At 37.3% G+C, this 21,454-nt stretch overlaps 1 protein-coding gene across 2 annotated transcripts in view; it reads left to right on the top strand.

The window, feature by feature from the left end:
- nbas (NBAS subunit of NRZ tethering complex) overlaps positions 1-21,454 on the top strand; it is a 168,852-nt gene that overhangs the window by 18,483 nt on the left and 128,915 nt on the right. For both annotated transcript variants that reach the window (XM_079375563.1, XM_079375562.1), the window contains exons 15-25: positions 2,108-2,368; positions 3,606-3,731; positions 3,974-4,125; positions 4,202-4,339; positions 8,369-8,447; positions 10,013-10,117; positions 10,470-10,606; positions 16,970-17,056; positions 17,132-17,285; positions 20,258-20,443; positions 21,277-21,450. In XM_079375563.1, the coding sequence (XP_079231689.1) occupies positions 2,108-2,368; positions 3,606-3,731; positions 3,974-4,125; positions 4,202-4,339; positions 8,369-8,447; positions 10,013-10,117; positions 10,470-10,606; positions 16,970-17,056; positions 17,132-17,285; positions 20,258-20,443; positions 21,277-21,450 (1,599 nt within the window). The remainder of the gene's footprint in view (positions 1-2,107; positions 2,369-3,605; positions 3,732-3,973; positions 4,126-4,201; positions 4,340-8,368; positions 8,448-10,012; positions 10,118-10,469; positions 10,607-16,969; positions 17,057-17,131; positions 17,286-20,257; positions 20,444-21,276; positions 21,451-21,454) is intronic.

Raw genomic sequence — 21,454 nt, 5'->3', positions numbered from 1 at the left:
AGAGAAAAGCAAGCAATTTGGATGCTAAAAGAAAAGAGGAAGTCAATTTATAGCTATAGCAAAAACAAAGGGCATGGAGAAATCAAGAGTTTGGAAACCACCAGCGACAGCAGCAACCAACAACGACCTGATCGGCTGAGAAAACAACAGTAGTTGATGACAGACAAATCATAAAAACTGTGAAAATGAACCCTAAAAGACGTGTCTGTAAAATCACCAACAACTTCCAGAAAGCTGGGGTGATGCTCTGAAAATCTACTGTCCTCAGGAGACTTTGACACAGAATTACAGATGCTACACAGCAAGATGCAAACCTCTGACCAGCACCAAAAATAGAAAGGCAAGATTAGAGTTTGCAAAAAAGCACAAAGGTGAGCCAGAAGAGTTTTGGACCTGTGTTTATGGACCGATGAGACAAAGATGAACCTTTGTCTAAGTGATGGGAAAGCAAAAATGTGGAGAAAAAAGGGAACTGCAAATGATCCCAAATATACAGCCTCATCTGTAAAGCATGGTGGAGGTGGTGTCATGTATGACTACCTCTGGAACAGGCCTTCTCAACTTTACTGATGACTTAATGTATGATGACAGTAGCAGAATGAATTTGGAAGGGTACAAAACCATCTTGCCTACCAATATTCAAGAAAATGCCACCAGATTCATTGGGAAGTGCTTCATATTGCATCAGGACAATGACCCAAAACACCCTGCCAGTTCAGTCAAGGAATTTATAAGAAGAAATGGGAAGTCTTAGATTGCCCAAGTCAATCTCCAGATTTAAATCCGATTAAACATGAATTTCACCAGTTGAAGAGGAGAGTAAAGGTAGAAATTCCCCAAAACAAGCAACAATTGGGATTGGCTGCATTAAAGGCTGGGAAAAGTATTTGAAAGGATGAGACCAAGAGTCTGGTGATGTCTATGGGTCACAGACTCACTGCTGTGATTGTGTGCAAGGGATCTGCAACTAAATAATAGCTTTTAATCTTTTATATCTGCCTTATGTTCAACTGTCCCAATACTTATGCTCACATCAATGAGTGGGATGAACTCTAAAAGTGCTGATCTTTTTATTTGGTAAAACATGTATGTGTTGAAACGGCTAATAATAAAATGTGACTTTTGTAGTTTTGTCTCATATTCATCTTTTAATCATATTTGTGTATGTATAAAATATATTCTTTGTAGCTTTCTAGTCATCAAAGATCCTACAAAAAATTATCATGGTTTGCACAAAAATATTAAGCAGAAAAGTTTTCAATATTGTTAAAAATGTAAAATATTTCTTGATCACCAAATCAGCATATTAGAATGATTTCTAAAAGTTTGAGCTTTGCCATAAAAAAAGTTTTAAAAATGTATTGAAAATGGGTATTTTTGGGTAAATTGTTTTTTCTTTTTTTTCTTTTTTTTTATCAAATAAATGCAGCCCTAGTAAGCATAAGAAACTTTTGACCAATAATAAAATATTGTCAAATGAAAAATTATTATTTTAAGCCCTAGTGACAACACACTTCTCCCTCCAGAACGTTGTCATTCATTCATAGCCGCTGATGACAGTAATTACTTCTGTAAAGGAAGTCATGTTATTCAGACACTCTATCTTCAGGCCATCGTCATAAAAGTGCTTTACTGCCCCTCATCCTCAGATAAGAAAAAATCTCATCTCTTCCATCTACACCTCATTGTTTTTTGGTGCTTACCATTGATGTAAAGCTCTCACAGCTAGAGAGATGTGAACCTGGAGGGGAGTACAGAGGGATGAGAAAAGAAGGAAAGTGAGAACATGAGAGAGATGTCGGTTTTTATTCTGGCTGTATGTTCGGTTGACGGTTTCCTCCCTCCGTAGGGAAATGCAGCACACAGCTGCGGTGTCGACTGTGTGAAGTTTGTTTGATAGATTTTCAGTGTGTGAGAGAGAGAAACAAACAGGTACTGCCAGGAAAATGTGTTTGTTAGTCTTCCAAGTCAGTATTCAAAATAATCCAATCTTATTTTTTAAAAATAGTCAAAATTGTTCCAGAAAGTTCCATTAACTTCTTTGTCCTCAAGTCAGCCAACCAAATAACCTTAATCTCTCTCCTTCAATCTCTCTCTGTCCTCTCAGTGTGAGGTAAAGCTGGCCCATAAGCGCTCTCGTCTGGAAAGCAGCGGGACGGGTGAAGAGGATGATGGAGATGATGACTCTGACTCAGATGAAGAGTCTTCAGCGAAGGCGCGTTATTTCGGATACGTGAAGCAGGGCCTTTACTATGTGACTGAGATGGAACGCTTCGCCCCTCCCCGAAAATGGCCACGCACTGTTATCAAGAACTACCGCCTGGTCAGCCTGAGGTCCACCACACCAGAGGAGCTCTACCAGAGGAAGGTGAGTACAAGACGGAAAAAAACTGCACACTTGGCTGAAATGTATGGTAGAGTCATTATAATGAGCAGACTGTGCATTTTCCTGCTAATTAGAAAACTACTCACTGAATAAATAAATTATAAATATATAAATTATAACTTCTTATATGTGACCTTGGAACAAAGACAGTCATAAGGGTCTATTTTTCAAAATGGAGATTACGGAATCTGAGGGTGCAAAAAAAATCTAAATGTCTAGAAAATCACCTTTTAAAGTTGTCTAAATGAAGTCCTTAGCAACACATATTACTAATCCAAAATTAAGTTTTGATGTATTTACGGTAGAAAATTTACAAAAATATCTTCATGGAACATGATCTTTACTTAATATCCTGATGATTTATTTGCCATAAAAGAAAAATCGATAATTTTGACCCATACAATGCATTTTTGGCTATTGCACAAATATACCCGTGCTACTTAAGACTGGTTTTGTGGTTCAGGGTCATATATAAAATGTAAATATACTATTTTCAGCGCTTACGGAGACAGACTTTTTTCATTCGCAGTGCTTCATTGGATGTATGTGGGTGCTATAGAGTTCTTTTGATGTGATTTGCTATTTTCTGATGGTAATTTCTTAGCAGAGTCATAGGTAATGTAGTTTTTCCACCAGAATATTAAAAAATTAATATAAAATTGGGATTAAATATCTTTAGGTTCTATTTCATTCCCAGGTTGGTTTATCTTATGTATTCAATGTAGGTTTTCGCCTTGAAAATAGGCAAAAAAGCTGGTTTGACATTTTAAAAAGCAAACACACTCACCCTTATGTTGCACATTTATAAATAAAGGTGAAGGCTTTTCACAAGAATAACAATTCATGTAACATGAGCAGATGATCTACAAAGATTACGTAGACCTTGAACAGTACCTAGCAACATCAGCACAATTTCATTAATATTCATGAGCTTAGCCTTTTACATATAGTCGCTTCACAAAACCTTCTGAGTGTGGAATGAAAGTGAGAGAGGAAGATGAATATTGGAGGGATTCGGACAGGAAATAGCATGAAGATGTCAACCTCAAAGTAACAAAACAGCATTTTGTGAGATACCTCAGCTCCTAATAGATTTACTTTATTGCTGTAACATTAACAGGTCCGTGAGTCTTAGATGGACCATTAATAAGACTGCGCACTTTCAGTAGAAGTTTATCTGGTGATTTATTTTTGTGTGTGTGTGTGTGTGTGTTCACAGATTGATAATGAGGAGTATGGAGAGGCTCTCTCGCTTGCTCAAGCATATGGTCTGGATTCTGATCTTGTCTATCAGAGACAGTGGAGAAAATCTACAGTCAGCATCGCATCCATTCAGGACTACTTGGTAAAAGTTGATCCTTAACCTCAGTATTTGTAACAAAAACATTTTGCAATGCAAATAACCCATAAAAATCACAAGCATTTTTCCCCACTGTAGTTTTTCTTTTGCTTTAATGCAAATGTGTAAATTTATTTGTTTTGTTTATTTATTTATTTATTCTTTGGTTCCCTTGGGATGTATTTTTTTTTGTGACCAAAATGGGTGCTTAGTATGAGTAGTTCTTAAATTGTTCTTTTTTTCCACAGAGTAAGATAAAGAAAAGATCATGGGTCCTGCATGAGTGTGTGGAGCGGGTTCCAGAGAATGTGGACACGGCTAAAGAGCTCCTGCAGTACGGCCTGAAAGGAACCGACCTTGAGGCACTAGTCTCTATCGGTGATGGAGAAGACCAGGGCAGGTGTGTGACCCATCCTAACACAGATCTACGGATCTCCTCTTTGGCTGTATGTTAACCAGGTTGTCTCTTGTCATAGATTCATCTTGTCAGGTGATTTGGATCTGGACGATGCTCCATACGAAGACTTCCTTTCCATGGAGGAAGAGATGGAGCAAAGAAAAGAGAGGGAAGCCAATAAGAGACAGGAGCTGCTCAAGAAAGTGGACTTTAGCAAGTAGGCTCTCTCACATACACACAGTCAGTTGGCTTCGTGAACATCTGTCTAGAGGAAGCCCTCTATAAATAGGCTGCATTTAAATCAATTTATATATATATTGATGTGTGTGTATATATATATATATATATATATATATATATATATATATATATATATATATATATAGATAGATAGATAGATAGATAGATAGATAGATAGATAGATATAGAGAGAGAGATATATAGATATAGAGATATATAGATAGTTGATTAGTAATTAAACAAAATAAAAAGCCTTTTAATTTGTCACAGTATTAAATCAAAACAAAACTTTTAAAATGTTACCTGGAAATATTTATTTGTATTTATATAGTATATTTTAGTTATGTATTACAGCATATTGACACACATATTATATACACGAGAGCCATGTGTATATATTTTTGTGTCCACTATTTGAGTGAATTTAAATTTATAAACTTAGTTATCCAAATATATCCAAAAATATTTTAAGTCAAGTCCTTTTTGCCCTCATATTTCCATATACCCTTTGTGGGATCCTTGGACCCTAGTTTAAAAAGCCCTGCACTAGCACATACGGTTCTCACAAAACTGATAGTCACGTACTAAAAGCCACAAAACTCCAAATTTGATTTCATGGCATCTTTAAAAGCTGGACTATTTTTAACTTGACTTAATAACTTTTTGAATTATCCTGAATAGTTTTACCATGCAATCTGCCCAAGAGCTAAAGCACAGCGGGCTCTCAGCGCACTAATTAAAGCACCACCGCTAAAATGTAATGATAAAAAGAAAGAAGAAAAATACAGATAAACTAGTCGACCTCACTAATGCACTAGTTGGTTGTTGGACGTGACTTATCCCTAGTAGATGTTCTCATAAAGCTCATGAGGAAGTTAAATTCAGTGGAAGAGATCTTGGAGACAGCACAGATGGGAAAGGAGAGAAAGAGCAGGAGACAGATAAAGAGAAGCGAGAAGAAGAGGAGCAGGATCAAATTAAAGCCGTTTATAGATTTATTTCTAATCTGCATAAGGTAATTTATGCCTCTGTTGTGCTTTGCCCAGGAGGCCTTTAATGAAAGAGCCCTCGGTGAACACAAATTATGACCGCTTACACACTCGATAGGGAGGAAGATATAGACAAAAAAAATCGCAGATTGGCGAACATTTGCTGCAAACACTGCACTAATCAAAACACACTTGTTTACACACAGACAAAATTGCCTAATTTTTCATACCGTAACTCCGTTAAACACGTACACACACGCTCTCCGTGCATATCACACAGAACTGTATCTAATTTGCACTTAATTACTGTACGTTTCCGCCAGCGGTCTGACACCAGAGTGCGTGTTTGTGTGTTTACTCCTCAGGCTGTTTGTTTGTATGCAGTCAGCATGTTTAATGTCCGTGTTAATATGGCTGTTTATGAGTATATGTCTCTGTGTATGATGCATGATGTCCTTTTCACTCCATCGAGGGAGAAATAGCGATTGACAGTGTTATTTCTCCTTTTTTCATCGGTTTTCTCTCTGAGATGGAAGGAAAAAGAGAAACAAAAGCTTTTAGAGAGCAAAGGAGATGAAGGAAGATAAAGAGTGACAGAAAGAGAAAATAGACAGGCACATCAACATTGAGAAAGAGAAAGCGACTCTAATGGGGTGCACTTCAATTTCTCCTGACGTTCAGCTGTGGTAATGCAACGGCAAAAAAGACAATCATCATTCTGTTAATTTCTTTTTAACTACTCCGCCATTATAGCAATGGGGTAGTATCGATCAGATCGCTGGGTTTCGTTGAAGGTGCGCGTGTGTGTTAGAGAAAGTTCAATGCTCCTCTCTCCTTTCACCATCACAGCTACACGGCATATTTTGATAGTGATTCCCCTTAACAATGTCTGCCTGTCAATCAGGCTTCAGTCTCTCAGCGATTTTCTCCCAGTTGAAAATGACACTGCCTGCAGTTAATTCAGTTGCAACACGGACTCCTTTCAAACATGCAGTAGATTTCGAGATCATTTCAGACTTCTGTGCTGCCTATTTTAAACCTTACTTATAAAATAAAATATAAAATGGAGTGGGGTCTCAGACCACTAGTGACAATGCTTCTATTTTGCATTTTACAGTGCAGTCTTCTCTTTGCTTTATATTATGAACATAATAATCTGTTTTTGAGCCTTAATGAAGAAAATGTAAATATAATTTAAATTACGTGCCACAAGCACTTTGTTCTTATGACTAGTCAAGTGGAGCCAAAACTATCATAATTCTAATCTAGATGATAGACGAATTGTAGTGTCACTGCGGAAACACTGATCTATATAAAATTAGATATATTAATTTATAATACATAGCTCTGTGTACTGTATTGCACTATTGAATGATTCGAGATTTGCATGTAGTTATTTAGGTTTATTGTTCACAGTGTATTTCGTTTGCATTTTCTCCCTATTATGTTTCTGACTTGTACGCATGTCATGTTGTAATAACAAATGGCCACTTTTGGAGGAACACGTTTTCCAGGTGCACTATGAAGGCAGTGCAATTTTAAATTTTTTTGATAAGCTGGAACAAGATATGAATATACTTTTGCCAGCAGCAGGACCTGTTTGTTAACGTTTAATGGTGCCAGTAGCGCAGAAAATACACTTCATCAGACTTGACCGTTCAGTAAATTTACCTACTTGGCTGCAATTGGCCGTTTCGTTTTAACAACAATTTGCATGCTGATTGGTGTTTTGAGAGATCCATCTTCATTGTTTATTTTCACACCATTTCTCCCATTTTATTTGGGCTTACACCTCCTCTAGCTCTCATTTAAATAAGAATTAAATGTTTCAAGTCATTTATATTATTTATTACAAATGAAAAAGCCTTAAATATCTTTATATTGCATATAGATATTGCCTTAAATTTGAGGCAAGAAAGACAGAAGAGCCCCAAACTGCTTAGTTAAAGGGGCTCTGACTCAAAAATGCATTGTTGCTTGGAATGAAATGAAGCATCACATTAGTGGCACCTTAGATTTTGATGTCAATTTGCATGCATCTTGTTAATTGTGGTATTGATGTGGGGTTTAAAACCGTTTTTGTGATTTAAAACCCTGTATTTAATGACTTTTTAATTCTTGTCTTGTTGGAAAATTGGTCTAAATTTGAAAAAAAATAAAATGATGCATCATGTATTTAGTTAGAAATGTTAGCTATTACTGACCAGTGCACCTTTTTTTCTAAACTGCGACAAATCAGTAGCCTATTTCTTTTTTCCTCTCTAAACCAGCCTGCTATGGAATCATTCTATTGACTTTTACTTGTACATGTTCTTAAATGGTTCTTATAGTTTTTTTCAAGTTTGACAATGTCAGTGTTAGGTGTATGTTGCATTTTGACACTTTTAAAGACGAGCGAGGCCGGCGATAGATGTGCGCTAAGCGTCCACTAAGTGAGCGAGTGTGTTTATGCATAGGCTATTCTTTCAATTTTTTTTTTTATCGTGTTTGCATTGCGATAACATCCTGCAGTTCAATATTCTCCCCCAGTCCAATGATCTATGCTCGTGTGCGGGTCTCATTCGCATACAACAGGATGCTCAGGTTTCCGTAGTAATGCAGAGAGGATGAGATGAGATTGTAATTGCCTTCTGTGGATTCTTGTGCTGACTGATACACGCGTGCGCTCGCATGGGCATCCAGGCAATCAGGCAGCGGTCGCCTCACATTAGCCTGTCTTTGATGACCTAATCTTGGTCTATAATGGCTCACTACCCTTTCAGCACTGTTTGGTCTGCTTTTTTTTTCTTCAATCTCAAATAGTCTCATTCATCCGTATTTCCTTGTAATGCCTTTCATTATATCCTCTACGCACGTCTGTCAAATCTGCCATTCCTCCCCCAGAGTATGTGAAGCTTTATTTCATTACACCATTTTCATGGACATTAGCGGTGGCTCTCTGAAGTGGATGGATGCTGATAAGCTCCAGATAAGACTGTGTTTGCATGTTTAATCCTGTTGATCTCATGTTCTTCCAGACTGACTCTAGAGCAGAAGGAGCTCTGCAGAAGTAGATTGAAGCTTCTCTGCTATCTGGACCGCTTGGCCACTTACGAGGTAACGCTTTCCAAAAAAACTGTACTTTTGTGTTCAATAAAGCTTTAAAATTCCAGAATTTGTTTCTTTAATAGAAACCAATTTGTGTATAAAAAAAGATATATTATGGAGAACAGGATTTGCTTCTTCCCCAGTCCAAATAGACCGTTTTGGGAAACTAAGCTGGTAGCATTTTATACTACCCTAATTTACATATCCTATCTAGAACATTTTATTGCTCTGATCTCTCTAGTATGCTTTTTTCCTCTTCAAAACTCTGTGGCAACACACACTACAAAAAATGACTTCTTAAAGAGTTTTTAATTAGTTTTTTTGGACTTCGTTGTTTTTCAGGAGAAAATATAAAAAAATCTGTAGAACAAGATTAATTAACTTCAGAACCACTGTATAAAATACGTTTGGAATATAATTGCATTTTGTTATAATGTACTGGTGACTTTTTTTTACTGGTTTATAAAAAAATAAACTGCCTGTGCACGAAGTCATTATTGACTTTACAGATGTTTTTTCTAAAAATAAGTTTTAATATCTTATTCAGTGTTGCTTCTCAACTAAATACGAACTGCATAATGTTTCTTTTAGGTAATGTAATATTTTAGATATTTTACCTGGAAATTAAGAAATTAAAACAAAAAAAAAAAGATTCAGAAGAACAGCTTTTTACAGGGCAAATATACTCTATATGTGTTTCTAATATACTCTGTGTGTAAACAAAAAAATGAAATAAAAATATTCTACTGTATATGTGTTTCATGTCTGGATAAATATATAGATTCAGTAAAAAAAAAATTAAATTCACCCACTTTTGACTTTTTGTTAATTTTAGACCCATTCAACACCTATTTAGTATTCAGCTGCTGTCATTTCAATCCTTTGATGTGATTTATGCTTGTATGTGAAGGTTAGACAATTATAACCAAGGTAATTTCCATATAGAAGGCACAGTAGCAAAAACAGCCTGCTTATTTCTACATTCCAACAATTTTATTGCAGATATTGCATGTTGGTCAGTTATAAATTGATGATAAAATTATACAGACCGCCTTCTGAAGAAACCTTAATCATCCTGAAACCATAAACCCACAGCGAATGGCGTGACTAGGATTTTAGATAGTCATTTCTAAAATCTTAGTCATTTCATCTCACCATTTTCTGAATAAAATGATCAATGTGTGAGCGACTTCATATCGTAATGCTTTGTTTCAATTTAAAAGTCATCAGCAGGAGAGTGTCGTCGTTTCATCCTATTGCATAGTTAATGTCCTGCTCATATTGATGGATGGCCTTTGTCAGTGTCTTCATCTGTAATTGATTTCTATGGGAATAGTTCTGAATGTAACCAGACCTCTGAGACATTAAACACACATGTGCACACACATACACATGGCGGCCCTGTCGACTTTAAAGGCTGTAATTGTAAATGTCAAAGCGATAAATGTCAGCAGTGTTGACCGGGAGGATTTACCTCAGGCGTATACGTGCGAGACCCTCTCCTGAACTCTCATGTTTGTTTTGCTTTCTTTCTCTCTGTCTCTAATCCTCCTTTTTTCATCACTTTTCTTCAGGAGATTCTGGGTGGACCTCATGCGGCAGAGCAGCGATTTGATGCTGAGTTTTTCAAGAAGTTCCGCAATCAGAATATTGTTCTGTCAGCAAGAACGTACGCAAGGGTAAATCTCTCTTCCTTTGTTCTCCGTCCATGACGCGAGCATCTGTAACGGGGTCCCACGGTGTGAGTTATAGTCACCATTTCACAGTTTTGTGGATAAGTGTGTGCGCCCTCACTAGCGTGTGGCGTAAAATATGGATTCCCTCCATATTCTGTGAGTATTTTAAAGTGTAGATGGCTGATATATGGTCACCTGCCCAATGCAAAGGCTTCTGGGGGTTTGTAATGTGGGAAATATTGCTGCAGAGTATAAAGCTGTCCGTAGTTAGTTCCGTTTCATAAATCATCTATTAATTATTTATCTCTATCAATCTTGTTTCTCTCGTCTCGTCTGGTCTCTTTCTCTCTCTTAGGAGAGCAATGTGCAGGCGTTGGATATTCTCTTCACTTACCACGGCTCTGAGCTGCTCCAGCACCGGCTCGCCGTTCTCTACAATTTCCCAGAAACCACCTCTCCTCACGAGTACTCCGACCTTCTGCCTAAGGCAGGGTAAGAATTACTTATTAGAGGATGCCGATCTACCATGAACCGGATAAACAAAAGCCACATAAATCTTTTTGAAAGAGCCTAACGGGAAAAGGTCATTTTTAGATGAAGGGTCCACTGAAAGAGGTTATTAGATACCGTCTGCTGTATGACCGAATGAGGTGCTAGTTTAAAACAAGTTGGTTATGTAAATGAGACATTTTGCAGTGCACCTTTTCCATATGCGCTTTAGTCTTTGAGACCTTAAGATTATGAAATAACTGCAGGCTGTGAGGTTCCCTGCAGAAATACTAAAAATAAACGCTGAAGGGATATGTACACAGCCGTTCAAAGGTTTAGGGTCAGCAAGATTTTTGTGTTAAATCTCTTATGCCTAAAAAGCCTGCATGTATTTCAGAATTTATAAAAAATATTAATGCACAATAACGTTGTGAAATATTATTACAATTTAAAATGGCTGTTTCCAATTTGTTAAATTTAAAATGTAATTTATTTCTGTGATGGCAAAGCAAAATGTTCACTGTAGTCTTCACCGACACATTATCCTTCAGAAATTATTCTAATATGCTGATTTGGTGCTTAAAAACAGTTCTTAATTTATTATCTCAATCTTATTTTTGAGAAACTGTGACGATTATTTTTAAAAGGATATTTTGGTTAAAGCTTTGATAAATTGAATGCATCCTTGCTGAATACATAAAAAAAAAAAAAACTAAGTTTAACATCATTAACACATTTATTCAGCTTGATGTTTTAATTTTCTGTAATAAGTTGTATGCATTCTAAAATAAAAGAATTGATTAAACTGACACATACACAAAAGTCCCCCATTTATCAGTAAATGATGATGAAAGACCCTCTTTATGGCTAAGTTAATAATAAATCAAACCTAGATGGGGCGTTTAATAAACATAATGTGCAATCTTTGTTTAATTTGATTATTATCAAAGCTCACACAAGTGAAATGCTGTGAGTCATAGTAACATTAATGTAAACACCGGTATAATACTGCAGATCAGCAATAAAAACATTTTAAAGGGTTCACCCAAAAATGAAAACTGTCATCATTTACTCACCCTCATTTTGTCCCAAACCTGTATGAGTTTGTTTCTTATGGTGAATATAAAAGAAGATATTTTGATGAATGCTGGTATTCAAACAGTTGATGGTCCCCATTGACTTCCATAGTATCTTTTTCCCTACTATGGAAGTCAAGAACTGTTTGGTTCTTCAAAATATCTTCAACATTAGAAAGAAACAGGTTTGGAATGGCATGAGGGTGAGTAAATGATGCCAATTTTCATTTTGGGGTGAACTATTCTTTTAAGTCCATAAAGTGCAGGTAAAATTGATTATATTATGTATTATTGGTTATTGGTTAACTCTAGTTTCTCGTTTGTGTTTCCAGTAAGTCTCATATATTGGCAGCCAGAATTTTTCCTGGTGTGTTTGAAGTTTTAAGCTCCTTCAGAAAGAAAGATTTCTAGCCAAATATCCTGAAGTGAGTAGGTGATAAAAGTCAGGGACTGTATATTCAGGACAGACATATCTGAGCTCACTCTGAAAGACCTCGGATATTTGAGTCCAGAACAATGTGTAACAAAGACATTATATTTAAGAGCAGACACGTCTTGAGCTCAGACGTCTTAAATGTCAAACATCAGATATCCCAAGACAGTCGGCGAGATTGAATCACTGACCTCTGTTACCAGCAACAACCTAAGTGACCGGCAAGTTCATCCCGACACTTTTACTTTTGTGCTGCGGCACTGCTTTCAGTGGTGCTTGTTCTTTCCCTGAAATGAGGAAAAAGTGGTTTCATTTAGAAACTCCGTTTAGCTTGATGTGTATTTAAGGAGCAATTAATCACGAGTGGCAGACAGCTGTACGTAACATCCGTAGTATTACATGACTGATTTATCATAATTACTTTTAACAGTGTCTTTTGACAGCTGTCTTAAAAATAGACCTTTAGGTTTAATTTCCATTTCACCTCATAGCTGAGCAAGAAGAAATGAGATTTTGCAGATTTGAAGGCGCTAATACGGTGAACGCTTTTGTGGCGTCGGGTAAGACTTCCTTAGGGATTTCGCACAGATCTTGTTCGGGGATAACACACTCCAAAAGTGTGCTGTCTCTTTTGACGCCCTCAGAACTCAGACATGAAACACTGATGTAATTGCTCACTCTAAATATATACACGAAAAGTATCAAAACAGAGGAAACAGGCAATAGCTTCTACACCTACGCTTACACTGAGATGAAGACTCAGTGAGAGCTTGTAACAGAGCTCTGCTTGTTGAGCTCTGTTTTGTACATATTGCAATCTAGCAATGTTTTTGTTAGGTAGCTGGTTATACACGCTTTGGTGTGTGTGTATGGGAGTGCGATTTAGTGGACAGGTTTGTGTGTGTTGAGAGAGAGACACACAGAGTAAGGGCATCTGCAACCACCCCCCCCCCCCACCCCTAATGTTCCAGTAATGGGGGTGACAGAATAGATTTAGTGTATTGGATTCGGTGCCCCCCCCCCCCCCCCCCCCCCCATTCTCTCTTATGGAGGTCAGTCACCTCTGCAGTGAACATCCATCACAGCTCAGCAGCTGGAGGCCGGTTTCCTTCTCTCCCCGGCCTGTGAACGCTAACAGCGCTGCTGCAGGACTCTTGCTGTACCAGTGGTCTCTCGCCATCTGCCGTCTCTGCTGGAAAGAAACCCAGCCAAATTATGTTTTCTTTTAGACTTTTTTTCTACCGACTCTGTTGTAGAAGGTTTAGAGTTGTATATACAGTGGGTACGGAAAGTATTCAGACCCCCTTAAATTTTTCACTCTTTGCTCTATTGCAGCCATTTGCTAAAATCATTTAAGTTCATTTTTTTTTCTCATTAATGTACACACAGCACCCCATATTGACAGAAAAACACAGAATTGTTGACATTTTTGCAGATTTATTAAAAAAGAAAAACTGAAATATCACATGGTCCTAAGTATTCAGACCCTTTGCTGTGACACTCATATTTTTAACTCAGGTGCTGTCCATTTCTTCTGATCATCCTTGAGATGGTTCTACACCTTCCAGTCCAGCTGTGTTTGATTATACTGACTGGACTTGATTAGGAAAGTCACACACCTGTCTATATAAGACCTTACAGCTCACAGTGTATGTCAGAGCAAATGAGAATCATGAGGTCAAAGTAACTGCCTGAAGAGCTCAGAGACAGAATTGTGGCAAGGCACAGATCTGGCCAAGGTTACAAAAACATTTCTGCTGCACTTAAGGTTCCTAAGAGCACAGTGGCCTCCATAATCCTTAAATGAATGACGTTTGGGACGACCAGAACCCTTCTTAGAGCTGGCCGTCCGGCCAAACTGAGCTATCGGGGGAGAAGAGCCTTGGTGAGAGAGGTAAAGAAGAACCCAAAGATCACTGTGGCTGAGCTCCAGAGATGCAGTCGGGAGATGGGAGAAAGTTGTAGAAAGTCAACCATCACTGCAGCCCTCCACCAGTTGGGGATTTATGGCAGAGTGGCCCGATGGAAGCCTCTCCTCAGTGCAAGACACAAAAAAACACCTGAAGGACTCCAAGATGGTGAGAAATACGATTCTCTGGTCTGATGAGACCAAGATAGAACTTTTTGGCCTTAATTCTAAGCGGTATGTGTGGAGAAAACCAGGCACTGCTCATCACCTGTCCAATACAGTCCCAACAGTGAAGCATGGCGGTGGCAGCATCATGCTGTGGGGGTGTTTTTCAGCTGCAGGGACAGGGCAACTGGTTGCAATCAAGGGAAAGATGAATGCGGCCAAGTACAGGGATATCCTGGACGAAACCTTCTCCAGAGTGCTCAGGACCTCAGACTGGGCCGAAGGTTTACCTTCCAACAAGACAATGACCCTAAGCACACTGCTAAAATAACGAAGGAGTGGCTTCACAACAACTCCGTGACTGCTCTTGAATGGCCCAGAGCCCTGACTTAAACCCAATTGAGCATCTCTGGAGAGACATAAAAATGGCTGTCCACCAACGTTTACCATCCAACCTGACATAACTGGAGAGGATCTGCAAGGAGGAATGGCAGAGGATCCCCAAATCCAGGTGTGAAAAACTTGTTGCATCTTTCCCAAAAAGACTCATGGCTGTATTAGATCAAAAGGGTGCTTCTACTAAATACTGAGCAAAGGGTCTGAATACTTGCAAAAATATAAATAAATCTGCAAAAATGTCAACAATTCTGTGTTTTTCTGTCAATATGGGGTGCTCTGTGTACATTAATGAAGAAAAAAAATGAACTTAAATGATTTTAGCAAATGGCTGCAATATAACAGAGTGAAAAATTTAAGGGGGTCTGAATACTTTCCGTACCCACTGTATGTAGTGATAGAATTCAACATGAATTTAATATAATCCTTTTTAAATTAGAATATTATAATATTTATTAAACAGATTTAACTAAACACATTTGACATTTTAAACTAATTTAAAATTAGCATTTTTGTTTGTTGTCTTTTGTATTTTAATTTATTTTTCATTGTATTTTATTTTTCATTTCATTTTAGATTTGATTAGATTTTTTTACATTTTATTTCATTTAATTTTTTATTTAATTTAGTTTTATTTAATTTTGTTTCGTTTTATTTTCTGGTTTTAGGCCTCAGATCAGGATCTGTTGAACTGTGCTCACATGCGTGACATTGCTTTTTTCTATAAAAGTTGTCTCATTTGGGAAGGAGTTTGTGTATATGTGTGAGGAACAAAATTGTATTTTTCAGTCATGATATGATGGAAAGTACAGTAAGTTTTCCACCACATTTTTTGCATTGCCAAACACCAATCATCATTTTCTTCAGAAAATATAACAGCCTACTTTTTTGTCTTTTTAGTTCTGTTCCCAGCTTTCAAAGTGGCCAACGGGACAAATTATATCCAGTTTTCGCATTTTTAGGTTGTTATTTGTTCCATTTTCGCCTCCAAATCACTATTTTATTCTTGTCCATTTCCAGTATGTTTTCAGTCCTCTAACAGAATTCGCTCAGCTGAAGATGATACATTAGCTCTGATGACTAGTGCATTTTGTCATCTCTAAAATGTTTCTTCAGTGTAACTTCTGAATCAGCTAGTTATTTCTAACAGTTTAGTTTGTGTTATGAAATTTATTTTAGTATAGAACTACTTTAGAGTAATTGCTCTTTTAGTAGTAGTGGCTTTTAAAGTTTTAATTGCCTTTAAAAGGACACCAAGAATTGTGATGGGTTGGTTAGTTATTTAGCTGGTTAGTTCGCTAGTTAGTTGGAGTTGTTTGACACACATTGTGGTTAGTAAGTTATGGTTGTTTATTTGTGAGTTACTAGCTTGGTGTTTTAATTGTCTTTGAAAGGACACCAATAATTGTAGTTAATGGCTTGTTTTGATCTCTTGAAGCTGCAGTTGGCTTAGAAAAGACACAAAACCTGTGGAAAGTTTGTTGCATAGGTTGTTTGTTGGGTGGTTGGCTAGTTAATGGCTTGCTGTTTTAGTTGTCTTTAAAAGTACATATGCAATTTTAGTTAGTGGCTGGTTTTGATCTACTTAAGCTTCAGTTTTCTTTGAAAAGACACCAAAATTGTGGTTAACTTGTTTGTTAGGTTATTTGTTGAATAGTTAGTTTGTTTTTTGGTTATTTATGGGCTTGCTCTTTTAGTTGTATTTGAAATGACACCAGTACTTTAGTTAGTGGCTTGTTTTGATCCATAGTTTCAGTTTTCTTTGAAAAACAAAAAACACCAAAAATTGTGGTTAGTTTTTTTTATCGTTTATTTTTTAAGTTAGATTGTTTGTTGGTTATTAGTCAGTAGCTTGCTATTTAATTTCTTCAAAGTCACTAATATTTGTGGCTAGTGTTAAGAATTTTTGGTTACACTTTATTGTAGGGTCTCTTAACTAGTTGTATAATTTAAGTTACGTGTCACAAGCACTTTATGTGGAGCAAAAAATATCATAATTCTAGATGATAGACGAATTGTAGTGTCATTGCGGAAACACAGATCTATAAAAATGAGGTATATTAATTTATAATACATAGCTCTAATCTGTATATTTTGAGAATTGCACTATTGAATGATTTTTAATTCTACTGTATTTTATATACATGCTTTATTTCAGTAATTTTAATGGTGCAATGTACGGATTGGCTTATAGACAACAAGTGTAAAGTTAATCACTCAACTTTCACGTTTTTTGTTAAATACAATGTTAAAATAAGTTATATAAATGAGCAATTCTCGGTAACTTTAGTTTAGGGTCTCTTAACTAGTTGCTTATTAGCATGCATATTACTAGACTATAAGCCATTTATTCTTATTTATAAATATTTATTTTCTTTCTTTTCTAGTGCGGATAAGAAGGGTAATTTGTCTTTCATTCCTTGGGAGGAGAGTCGACACAGAGATCTGGACTGGTGTGAAGTTCCTGAGTGCAGGTAAGATCACATTGGTTTTTGTGGTGGTTGAAATGTCTGTTTATCACTGATGACTGCGTGTGTTCTTTTCTTTAGAGGTGTGGTGGAGCCCAACCCAGTGGATGACTGTCACTTCTTATATGAGGAACAACCAGAACTGGAGAGGTTTCGTAGCGCCAAACCCTCCATCACACTGCTGACTGAGTGGTACCTGACCAGGGCACAGGACATAGAGAGCAATTCCCGCCAGGTACACAAGTGCACACACTGACAGAAGCTGACATTCAAACACGTATCAAAGCACTTTCGCTTGACTGACACCTTACCCGGCTGAAAAACAAACAACTTCCTCAGATACACATACAGATGCACATCTGACGCACAGAAGATTTGCTTCCTTCCAGAGTGACAGTTACTGCTGTCCCAGAGGGCTGTTAGTGTTGAGAGATCAAATGTGGAGCTAGATAACACTGTATCTGTCTACTGTGGCCCTCTTAATGGAAAGATATCTAACCAGACCGAGCTTTTGAACCCTTCTATAAGCTTTTCATTCCTTCTTTCTTTCTATTTCTTTTCTTTCCTTCTGTCTCTCTGTCTTTGTTTCTTGCTTACCTTCTGTCTGTCGGTCTGCCTGTCTTTATTTCTGTCTGTCTTTTTTGCTTTATATCTTTTGTACTTTTCTTCCTTCCTTTCCTACTTTATTACTTTCCCTCCTTCTGTCCATCCTTTCTTTCTTTCTTTTTCTTTCTTTCTTTCAATGCTGTTCAAAGATACATATTTCTAAAAGAACAGCTTTAAAAGAAACTCTAAAAGGCCCTAATTTTCCACAATTCCACAAATGCTTTTTATTTTACTAAAAGCTGCTATTACAGTGGGGTCCAAAAATCTGAGACCTGTATCAAAGTCTCTTTAAGACAAGTCATGTCACTCAGCAGCCATCTTTGAAACGCCTTTCAGGCATCCAAGAGCAGCTCCTATCACTTTGTATGGGGAAACATCAAATTCTCCAATACTGTTCACTAAGCTTACGATTAAATTTAAGATTTAAAATCACCAATGAAATCGGACAACAACTGTGTCATAAATGGTTGTTTCTTTTGCTCAAATAGCGTTATAAAAAGCTTATTTCTCAGGCTAGATCAGCCAGTGCGCATGCGCAGTCTCAGAGCGCTGACTGTTTCTATAGCAACCGGGACATCTAACAGCAGCTGCAGTGATGCGCTGACTTTACCAATAAGCGATTGGCTCTTTCATTCAGAAGGCGGGGCTTCCTGCGATTGAGCGGCCATATTGTTGCATTTTTCTCTATCCAAATCTATACGAGTGACACGTCTTGGGTATTCTGTAGTCTTTGCCTGTATTTAATATGCTTTTAATTTTCATTCTTCTGATTTAGTACTTTTTTGGTCATTATAAATGGTATTTTATACGTAAGATTTTGAGTGCAGTTAAATTGAAAAATGAGGTCAAAGGAACTGCCTGAAGAGCTCAGAGACAGAATTGTGAATTTTTTTTTTTTTTTGTCCTCTTTTGCTTTAATGACAGCTTGTCCTTTGTTGTGTATTCATAAGCACTTTACAGTAAATGCTATTTTGTACAATATGTGCTTGCATTGTACAAAAGTCATCTATTGAGCAATATTTTAAATAATTTCGAAGTAAATGGAGCGTAGATGTTTTAGTAGTAATACCTGGAGAATTTTAGTTATTCCAAATACAGTCTAATTTAAAGTGAACATTTTTGTTCTTGGCTTTCAGCCTGAATGTATGATTATTCTCAAACTTTTTGTCCTCACTGAATATGATCATTGACAAATGCTATCACTCAACTGTAGGCATAGCCTGTTTTAAGAAGTGCTGCAGAGTAGGAGAGCTATCACTCTGTCAGGACAGAGGTTAAAGCAAGGAGAAGGGGCTGACATGTGAAGTGAGGGAAGGAGGACTGGCGGCCCTTGGGAGCACATTGAAAAATACAAAAAAAAGAAAGAAAAAGAAATCTAGTGTAATAAAAGGGTGTGAGATCTGATCATCTGAGCTCTGCCTGCTTATTTGGTCCTTAGAGAAGGGAAGAACGGCCGAGAACAATGGCAAAATGTTTGTACCTGTAGAGATCAATACTTCTGTTCAACCAAAGCCAGGTGTGTGTAAGAAACGTGTGCTGTTTGCAGTCATTTGTTTGTAAGGCAAATACACGTACTGCTTTTGATCCCGATTTTAGTGTTGTGTTAAGCAGCTCTGCTTGTAATGGGACTGTTGTATCGTGTTGTTGTGAAGGCAGTATTGCTCCAGAGGTGTTTGGCTCTTGTTAACTCCAATGTCAAAGGTTTCGGTTCCTACCAGGTGAGAAAACAGCAGCAATCATTTCCTCTATGCAGGCATCCACTATTGATTGTCTCCATGCTCTGCCTGTCAACTGGTAGAGGAATACCAATCGTCAGCTCATGATGTGAACTGTATTGATGGGCTGCTGAGGCGGGTGGGATTTTATCGACTGATTCTACTTTTTACGCATCTGTTAAGGGATTTTTACTTGTAGCATTCTTTAGTTTTTAGTGTCTTTTGTATTTTTGCATCTCTGTTTGATGTGGTCTGCACACTCTTTTAATGGATTTCAGTTGCAGCATTCTGTGTGATTTCTAGGAAACCAACACAAAAAAAATAAACATTTTGTAACTCAACTTGTTCACCATTAAATGACAGAGAAAGACCTTTTTAATGGCCTATTTATTCTTAATAAATAGTCCCACATCCTCTTTTATAAAATTTATAAAAATGAAGTAAAAAGTATTGTGTAAAAATTTTAAATAGTTTCTCCAAAAGAGGAATAATGCTAGCCAGGTTTATTATAACTGAAACTAAAATTAAAACCATAAAGACAACTAAAATGGTGTTGTGTGTGTGTGTGTGAGAGAGACATGGCATAATACATACATACACACATACATATTTTGAGTGGCTCCTTAGAGGCAAATTTCACTACAATTCAAAAAGAATTTCAGCTATAGTTAAAAATAAACAATTAATCAGTTAATATATACATTAAAATACTATATATGTGAACTATATTTTAATGCACAGTTCTACTTCTTACATTTCCAGGAGGAAATCTGATGCCAGTTCCTAAAAACTGTTTTCTTATTTGAATGTGTTAGACAGTGCTTCCCTCTTATTAATATTGTGCGTCTCTATTAGTTTGCTTAAGCTTTTTGATTGGTCCACACAGGTTGATTGTGCTCTGTCTCTGGTACGTCTGGGAAAAGAGCAGAACATTCCTGGGCTGGAGGTGCTTTGCGACGACCTGGTTACCATGGAGACACTGGTGTACGAGACATCATGTGACCTGAGTTTCACGCTAAAGGAGCTGCAGCAGCTCAAGGACATTGACAAGCTCCACCTCCTCATGAAAAATGTATGTTTTGAGGCTGTTCTCTCTTTGTTTTGCTGTCTGCAGCCTCCTTCAACACTTGTATTATTATGTTCACATTTATCACCGCCGTCTATATATAATACTGACATAGTGTAATGTTTTATTCTTGTCTGAAGTGTCAATAGCCATACTGTAAGCGCCTCGTATTGATTTAAACGCCTCTGCTTCGCTCAACAGTCATATATACTGTATATTTAGGCAGCTCTTTTTATATAGAGGAGCACTAGTGAAAATGATAAATCTGTGAGAGTGTGTGTAGATTTGTGTTTACAGGGGTGGTCTCATTACAACTGCAGAAAGCCCATCCAGCGGGCTTGTTTGGATTTAATGCTTTCATTAAAAATGATTTAATACTCATTTGCTCGTTTAAAGGGAAATGTTGTGAGTGGGTGAATCGCCGCCTTAGCGCCTGTTTACTAGTGATACTTTTAATGTTTTCTGAAGGAACACTCAATTCAACACTCGGCTCTAATTTCAGGCCAGAAATTAGCATTCTGTCAGCTTTTACTCACCCTCATGTCGTTCCAGACTGACTTTCTTCTGTGGAACATAAAATGAGATAAAAACCGCTTCTGAAAGGATCTGAATGATTTCTTCATTCAAAAGGACACTCTCTTTGAAGCTTTTTGAGCCTCCGGTCTCATTTATTGAAATTGAAAAAACAGAAACCTGTACGTTCTTCAGAATTGCCCATTGTGTGTTTTATGACAGAAAATCGTATGGGTTTGGAACGACATGAACTGTTCCTTTTAAAACTGCTGTATTGTGTTTCTGAACAGCAGACACTGTCATTTACTGATTTCTTTCTGTTTTAGTCCACTGAGGATCGATATGTGAGGAATTCATTCCAGTGGATGGTCCCGTTCCTGCACCGCTGTGAAGGACAGCATGTGGGCTCTGCCTCCACTTTGCTCAGAGAATTTCTGGTCACCCTCGCCAAAGATGATCTCGCACTCCCACTCAAAATCTTCCAGCACTCAAAGCCAGATGTAA

The sequence above is a fragment of the Barbus barbus genome, assembly GCF_936440315.1.
Source record: "Barbus barbus genome assembly, chromosome: 24".
NCBI lineage: Eukaryota > Metazoa > Chordata > Actinopteri > Cypriniformes > Cyprinidae > Barbus > Barbus barbus.
Note: the sequence above shows the minus strand (reverse complement) of the source record. Positions and strands in the feature narration are given on the sequence as shown.